The sequence below is a fragment of the Rhodamnia argentea genome, chromosome 1 (genome assembly GCF_020921035.1).
Source record: "Rhodamnia argentea isolate NSW1041297 chromosome 1, ASM2092103v1, whole genome shotgun sequence".
Taxonomy (NCBI): domain Eukaryota; kingdom Viridiplantae; phylum Streptophyta; class Magnoliopsida; order Myrtales; family Myrtaceae; genus Rhodamnia; species Rhodamnia argentea.
The window spans coordinates 15,512,244-15,521,165 of NC_063150.1; the positions used below are offsets into that span (position 1 = coordinate 15,512,244).

At 37.5% G+C, this 8,922-nt stretch overlaps 1 protein-coding gene across 1 annotated transcript in view; it reads right to left on the reverse strand.

Moving 5' to 3' along the window:
• LOC115753261 (protein NO VEIN) overlaps positions 1-4,430 on the reverse strand; it is a 24,994-nt gene extending 20,564 nt beyond the window's left edge. The window contains exons 1-3 of the mRNA XM_048283715.1: positions 3,918-4,430; positions 3,041-3,378; positions 1,045-1,723 (exon numbers count right to left, since the gene is read on the reverse strand). Coding sequence (XP_048139672.1) covers positions 1,045-1,723; positions 3,041-3,378; positions 3,918-4,418 — 1,518 coding nt within the window. The 5' untranslated portion in view covers positions 4,419-4,430. The remainder of the gene's footprint in view (positions 1-1,044; positions 1,724-3,040; positions 3,379-3,917) is intronic.
• Positions 4,431-8,922: the final 4,492 nt, after the last annotated feature.

An 8,922-nucleotide genomic window follows, 5' to 3' on the forward strand; every position in this document is an offset into this window, starting at 1 on the left:
TCATTCAACTTAGTACAGAATTAGCTTGGTTCAATATGTCTTAGATTTCATTTCTATCATAAACTTCATTTCCATCGATCCAAAAATTCCTCAATGCATAGTGTAGTTTCGTTTTTCCCACAGCTGAAACTTTAAGAAAAAGCATATAAGTAACATGCACCAAGCATGTTGCTCAACACTTCCTCTTACATTAAAATTGGTTTAGGGCAAAAAACACAAGACAAAGAATACTAAAAACCATGACTAAATACTCTAGGCATGTGGCATGGACCTAAGGTTTTCCATCCAAGGTATAGAGTCTCTTCTCTCGTCATCAAAAATATATTCAAACAAGTGGTTGATTCTCACAAAAACTAAGTTCTTAGAGACTCAGACCAGCACACGCCAGTAGTAAACATCAAATATATTTTTTCTCCCAAGTATGAAGCGCTCAAATCTTGAATCAGGGTATCTCAAAATCTAACATGAAGCACAGAGCATAAAATGTCGTAGTTTCTCTTATCAACTTGCTGATGACCTGGAGGTGACTTGCCAAATATCCAGATAGATTCTCTTTATGGTATACTCATGAACCCCATATAGGGCTTGTCCGAATCCCAAGGGAAAATAAAAGGTCAATGCTTCCCAGGTAAAGATAATCAACTTGTCCTTTCGAAAAAGATCCGAAATAAAAAAGTTAGGGATGGCCCAAGTTGGGTCAGACATAAGCCTAACTTGTAGTACACAAAGACATTATAAATACATTGTATTAATAATTCTCCATATCTCACTTCTATTTAAAAAAGAAAAAAAAAAGACAACAACAACAACAACAAGAAGTTTCCATATCTCACTCCATGCTTGCTAGATTTCCCATTTGTTTCCTTGGTCATAGGTAGCTAGCCCTGAAAATCACACTTGGTTGTGCTATGAATAATTGCAAGGACTATTACATATGAACAAAGTGATCTAACAGTATGTAAAAGATAATCAGATGAAAATACAGATTACATATAACACTAAGGATATGACAATTTTTCTATAAATAAGAAAGAAAAAACGTACTTGTGCCACATTTTGCTCCCGACAAGTCTCCTTCCATGTTGTGATGAACATTCTCATTGAACTATAAGCAAGAGATAGATCATTTTCATTCAAGCTGTCATCATCCCTTTCACCACTACCATTGTCCCCTGAGAGGGCATCCTTGTCTATCTTGTCTCTTCTTAACAATTTCTTGGGCATGGAGATGCTACACAAAGCATCTTTAGACTTCCTTTTCTTTTTCCGAGTGACAATCTCATTACAGTTTGAGCTCCCACCACCAGAAAGGTCAGTGTCTGTTTCATCTTTTAAACCAAGCCTCGTCATCTCTTCAATTGCTGAAGGATAAGGACAGCTACTGACTCGATCACTTTTAGTAGCCTGTGACGACCGATCCGAATAGCTGCTCAACTTGCCTTCAGTTTTCTTATCTTCATCTTTACAATCATCACTATCCTCGCCTTCAGAATTTGATGACAGAAACCGTAAGTGCTTGACACCAAAATCCTCATGCACTGAGGAGAACGATTTAACCCGTTCAGATATAGAACTGAAGCGCTCATCTAGCTGTTTCTTCGCTATAGAAAAAAGAGGACGCTTTTTTCTTTTATTTTCGGACCTCTGTTTCAATGACTTCAAGCAATTCTTTAGAGTAACATCCTCCAATCTCCTCGCTTCACGCACACAAGATATATGCATCCTAATGTCATAAATTCCAGTAAAGCAGATTACAAACTAAGCTCCATAATGAAAACTACTACTTTTACTAACCATTACTAAATTGAAAAAGAATCTACACTAATGTTACATTGCAACCAAGAGATAGAGAACAACCAACATATTGAAAACATGCCACATACAATACTAAGTGAATACCATTACCATTCTTTAATCCTTCTTTGGCAGAATTACCAAATCTTGATCACTATTTTCACATAACACCAAAAGAAAGGAGGGCGGAGGCGGGTTGCTATTGCTATAGGTTCAATGCATGACCATTTCAAAATGCATCTGCATTAGACTCCAGAGACAGGTATGAACAATTCCCAGAAAATGTCATTGCCATTTCCAGATTGTTATGTAACAGTACAAAACTCAAAAGATGAGTTGACCATGAGATAATAAATTCTACAAAAGATTGAAAAGAAAATTTTATCTGTTAACGATCAGGCAGTGAAATCAGGGGAGCATCTACTGCATGTTCCAAGCAATGCTGTAATGGGTTTCCAGTCGGTTAGGCCAAAAAGAAGTGCAAAGTTAAACATAAAGTACATGATTTAGAAAATTGCAAAGAGAAAATTGAGAGATGAATTGTCCGAACAAAAAATTATCATTACTTTCTGCCCTAAAGGTTCGGGGAATAATTTCAATTCTCTTCTAAAGACTTGGATGCAGAACAGATGCTTGCTTTTGAAAGGGAGGTCATGTTAGAAATTTAGAACGACAACCTAATGAATTAACCAACCTCCACAGCTGCTCTTGAATGTGAGAAAACTTGCAGAAAGGAAAGAGCGAAAAAGGAGGATTTTTCTCTTATTCTAGAATGGCATTAGGAAACTTCTTCAGTCATGGAAGGAGCATCCTACATTGAGGAACAATTGCTATAAATCCTATAGCCCACTATAATGCAGTCTTGAACAGTAGTTAGACCTTGTCTAAATAATTCTCCAAATTATTGAAGATCAAGACTTGAGAACTTCAATTACTGACAAGTCGCAAAGGTAATAACTACATGCAACTGTATATAAATAACACATATTACCAAATTTTCATACTCATGTCAATGTTGTAGGAAAAAATAAGTTTTGGGATGTTATAGCTAGAATTTCGAACTCTATTAGAAACTACACTAGATTTTCAGCTTGTTTCGACTTTAGATAGCGATTTTCTGCTTGCTTTCATATTCAGGAAGTGAGCTCTATATATGAACATGAAATTGCTAATTGTTGCTGTTCAAAAAACATTTCGGAAATGATAAAATTATGCATAACAGAAGAACATTGCACACATTACATACCCCAAATTTTGAATTCGTACAGCAAGATTTTCTTCGCTCGAGACGGATCGCTTCTTAACAATAAAATCAAGGAATTCCCCAGTCTGCACATCTTTTTTGAAAGAAGTATCCAAAAAGTCACAAAGATAAGAAATTATCTCCTCACTAGTTATCTTAAACACCGCAGTTGCATCGGGCTCCACAGAAAAATAATGTAGCACGAGGGGATGTCGCAATAATGGACCCAGCTCTAGCTCTTCAAACCGTTCCACTCCTTCATTCTTGCAGATAGCTATTTGCAGATCATATAACGATGTGATCCATCGAACACCAACAAAGCAATGGATAAATGCATTTATCTGATGATAGAAAGGCTATAGTCAAAAAAAAAAAAAAAAATTTAAGACAGCTCATGTAAAATGAAGTGGCACCTTGGAGTTCATGTGTATACCCTATAGCTAACCATACAGCAATGTATATACTAAATGCTCCCAAACCCAACACATGTTCTAAGATCATCAAATTCCATAAACAGAAACATGCTCCCCAAAACTCCACCATTAAAATAATAAGGCTAAGATCCTAAATTCGTCCTTCACTGAGTGTCTACACATATTGTACTTCTCATTTCTATGCTAAGCAAACAATCTCATCTACCCAAAACTTCAGTTTCTCAAAACCCCGTCCCAAGAAGTGAACAAGTAGAATCCGATTCCAACAAATATCAAAGATGATGATCGACAACTGCATTAGGAAGCACCAACGTTTGCCTTGCCGGAAGCCAAGCACGTCAGTAATGCGGAGCTCATACTTCAAAATTAGCTTTCAAATCAAATTCATTCCCTTATCGTGCCAACCAGACACTATGTTACACACTGGTTCGTCCACATTACGTTACCTTCCCTTCGGTAGCCATAAGCCGGTGCAGCGCTGGCACCTCCTGCATTTGAAATCCAAGGGAACTCCATGAATCCACCCGCAGAGCCAACAGTGCAGCCTGCGACACTTTCCAAGCCGAGACACTTTCCCCGGCAGCGACAAGGTCGCGCCAAACCTTCGCCACCGCACGCTCTGTCCCCTCGATGAGCTCTTTGCGGTTCGGGACAAGGGGCCGCACCTGCGGCTGCGGCGCCACGTTGGGGAACTGCTGCGGAGGGAAACTAGGGTTTTGGATTGGGAAAGCAGCGTTCTGCATCGGATAGACAGGGATTTGATTGGCGATGGCCATGTTCTGGTGGAAGAGTTGGGGAGCGGGGTTTTGGAAGTAAAAGTTAGGGTTTAGAAGCAGAGGATTCGGCGTCGGAATCGGAATCGGAGTCGGTTGCTGTTGTTGCTGTTGCGGCGGAGGCCGGCCGCGTCCGCCGCCGGAAGGGCGGAAGCGCTGTGGTTGCCCGTGCATGTTGGACGGAAGACAGGGGTTGGTGGGGTGGGGGACACTAAGGAGGGCTTAGCGGAGGTTTAGCGGGTATTTATAGGGTACAGATCAGGCGGTGCTTTGCGCGCCTGAGTTCCTGTCTAAGCTCCAGGTGTTTCCGTTTTCGCAGTTGGCGTTTTTACTTGCGCAGTAAAATAAAAAAAATAACAGCTGCTATCGTGGTTAACGACCTCCTTACTATAGGCAAGCTAAATTGGAAACTGAACGAGATAAGCAGAAAATTCATACGGGCATCCTCAGAAATGAAAAGTGGAAGGGGCCACTCAGAAATGATAAAATATTTGATAGTACCGTAGTTACACGTCGACAGCTGATGGGACAGCATAAGTTGATTGATGTGGTATTGAAAAAGAAAACAAAATCAAAAATCTTTTCGACGGACGATCCGAATGCAAAAGTTGCCGTAAATTTCGGCATCATCGGTTTTAGTACATGCTTGCCCAAATTCAAATGGCCGGCCAAAAGGATCCGCGATTGCCCTCCTCCCCGTCTTTTTTTTTTTTTTTGTGAAACTTTTTTTCTTTTTTCAATTTTTTTATCCATTAGGAAAAGCCTCGAGAACAAAAGCCACAAGTTGTATAATAATGGTAGAGCAGAGAACGAATCTTGGGGAGCTGAGCGCAGGATGTAGCGGGGAGCGTACCATCTTCACCTATTTATTTACCCTCCTCATGATGTACCAAGAAAAATTGGCCTAATGCCCAAAAAAAAAAAAACCCAACTTTAGCATATGTCACAATCATATCTAAAAAATAAATTTGTTTCTTGAAAAACTCCTAAACTTTTACTTTTGTCTCGATTCTATCGGCATAATACAAAAAAAAAGAAAAACTCAACTTTAGCATCTGTCACAATTATATTTATAATTTTTTTTACCTCATAAAAAACCTCCACATTTTACTTTTATCCCAACAATTTACCGTTAGCCTTTCATCCACAATCATTGTCAGTTAATCCCACATGGCTCGAATTTTCTCGTTGATTTTATCATTGAATTTTCGAAAATCGAAAACAGCATATTTCAAAATGCTCCTCATACTAGGGGTGTCAATAGTTCGGTACGGTTTCGGATTTCCACGAAACACAAACCAAACCAAACCTCTAGTGTGAGAGACTAAACCAAAAGGAATCTTCACCTAATTTCGGTTCGGTTCGGATTTTCGATTTTTCTTTTTCTTTTCGGAGTAATCATGTGATGTTACGGTAACTTCCTCTTATCACACATGCTAAATAAAATTTGTAACTTTCTCAAACTATGATCGAAGTAACCTCACCACATCTCAGATCGAGACCAATCGTTACGGATATCAAGTCCAAGTTCTTCCACCAAAAAAAAAAAATGTACAAGTTGAGGCGGATGAACCTCAGATCGAGATTGAAGTTGGTCGCATGATTCTGTCGAACTTGACTCTTGTACTATACTCGTTCTTCTCCATTTATGCCTTATCTAGAATATCTATTCATAACATCTACGCCGGAAATTGACACCACCAACATTAGATCCGCCAGTCTATATCTATTATAAATTCTTATGTTTAGATATTAGAAATAAATGTCATATCCCCATATCATAAATGTTGATTAATTTGTCCGAGCATTATGGCATTATTTGGTTTATAATATACTAATTCTAATTACTTTTGAATTGATAATGTAAATCTTTTTGCCAAATTTATTTAGTGATATTGATAAGGTGAGAATCATTCAACGTAATTCAAATAATAATCATGGCGTCCTTAAATTATAATAACCCAAAGTCTAAACCACCTTGAAACTCTTAACAGATGAGATCTAAAGTGAAAGTAGAAGCAAATTTGGGGTGTCAAGAGAGGGGTTTCCATATACATGGACATGTGGCCTATAAAGCTTTTTAAAAGAGACAAGTGTCTTATTATATGGCTTAATGAGATGAATTTGAGAGAAGAACTTCTCTTCCTTCGGCCAAGTTGTAAACTATGTCATCATTAACATTAGTTAGGCTAAATGAAATAGACAATTTCATGTATGAAATCTATTAAAATAAAAGATCTAAAGGCTTATTCCAAGTAAATATTTAGTCAAATCACAAAGATGTCAGAAAATTAATTCGTCAACAAGAACATCAATATCTGTTCTAAATAATGTCGATAATATTTTGATTTCACTAATATTATTGGTAAATAATGTCGGATGGTAAGGAATGTAAATTTAGAATAGAAATCATTAAAACATAATCAGAATGCCCATCCCCGTCGATACTAAGTTTTTGTACCCGAATGCTAAGTAGTTGAAATCTAACTTCCTTGGTTCAAACATTCACTTAAATGCCTAACTTTCAAAAATTTAATTAAACGCATAATCCGAAAGTAATGCCCGGCCGCTGATGTGGCTTCGAGTAACTAAGTTATTTTGCCTTACGTGATCATTTTACTCGTGTACTCGTTTTGAAAGTTTGGTTTTATGAAGTTATGCACTCAAGTGAACGCCCAAAAAAAAATTATAACACTTTTAATTAATTTCCTAAATAATACTTCATTTGATTATCTAAATAGTATTATCGGGTATGGAAATGTCCGGATGTCACATAACAGATCTAAAAAGTAAAAGGAACACTCAACGTATTGAAAGTGCAAAATCGAACACCCAATATTGAAATGATTTGAAGTAAAAGTGCGGAAATGAAAACCCAATACTAGTTGGGCGAAGAATATTATATCGCCTTATCATTAGCCTTGGAACATGAATCCCCATAAGTTTGATCGATACCAAGTCGGGCAAAAATATATAATGCCTTGTTATAAGCCTTGGGACATGAACCCCCATAGGTTTGATATCAAAGATTAAGGTTGTGTATGGTAACGTTTGCATTTCCTGAGAACATATTTGGAACATAAATATTTTTTTGTGTTCTGTTCCTGGCTATGATTTCTGGGAATAGAAATGTGTTTGGCAAGTACCAAAAAAAAAAAAAACTTTTTTTATCAAAAGGAAGGATTTGCAACTGGCGTGGCGGTGGCGGCGGGCGAGTGGATCGGCAATGGCGGGGTTAGCAATCGCCGACGATGGTGGGCGGTAGTGGCTTGCATGAGCTCGCCCTTGAGTTGTTTCTAAAAAGTGTTCCAAAAACCTAGAAACAAGTTTTTTTTTGTTTCTTTTTTTGGCTTCAAAAGTGTTTGAACCTTTTGGATTTTTTTGTATTGTTTTTAGCTTCCAAAAGTATTCTCAAAACACTTTCGAAACGGAAACACTTTTCAAGGAGTGTTACCATATAAACCCTAATACTAATCGCTAAAAATCAAGCTAAGTTAGAGTGAGCCCAAAATTCTACTCATTTTATTGATGCTACGGAAGCTAATCTAGGCTAAGCTAACCATTTATTAGGAAATGATCCTAAGTCTAATTGGTTTTTTATTTTCTAGCTAGACTATATCGACTAAGTTTAAACTAACTTGATTATTAATTCCTCCGTTCCAATCAAAATTAAGCTAAGTTAGTGAACCTAAGTCTAAGACCACCTCGGGCCGCCACTCCAAGCTCTCAGTCGCTGGTCGTCGGTCTCCATTGCCAATTCCATCCATACATTTAATATAAATTGCTCAATTCAAACAATTAGCAAGCTCATGCAATCAATCATCAATAAAGAATTTCGGATGTGGTAATTTGATGTCGATCATGCGATTTCATTACCCATCGACCTCATAGAACTGTGGAATGATTAATTAATACTAAATGATTGTTAGCATCCACATGAATGTTTATGACGCGGTGAGCTAAGTCACAAAACACCTAATTAGTGTCTAATCTCCCATTCCTAAATTAACTGCCGAAATATCATGCATCGCTAATTGAAATTAAGACAACCAAACATTAATTCAACCACAAGCAAGGTCAGTTAAGCATGCAATTAGGCTAATTAGCTCAATTAATCCTAAGTGTCCTAAACTAAACTAAGAATCCATAATGCAATCTCACATGCACACACATCATCTATCAATCAATCAAGTAAAGGCACTAATTACATTAAAAATCAAGGAATAGGATTTTTCTAACCAAATTCCACCAGGAAAAATTATTATTTGATGATGTACTTCACAATTATAAGTGCAACTCAGTGTTTCTATGTTTTTCCTCTTATATCGATTCTCTTATATTTGCCGAATACATTCAAGTTGGAAATGCAGTTGCAGTTCCTGTAGCTTGAGCTTTGGGACGTTGGCTCAAGCTTTCCAAAAAAGTGCCTATGAGAATTCATTGTTTCGGTTGCTTGATATATTCGTCAATAAACTTGAGCGAAATTCTTCGGCATCGACTGAAAATGATGCAGTGTTGTAGGTTTTGGAAATTAAATCACAATGATTTGTAGTGGAAGCTTTACTCCCAGCTAACAAGGTTATTCTTGAAGGAGACTGCAAAGCTGTGGTCGAGAGAAGTTCACAACATGGAGCGGAAAGAAGAGTCTCAGCATTTCAGGCTTGTCTGGACTTCAAAG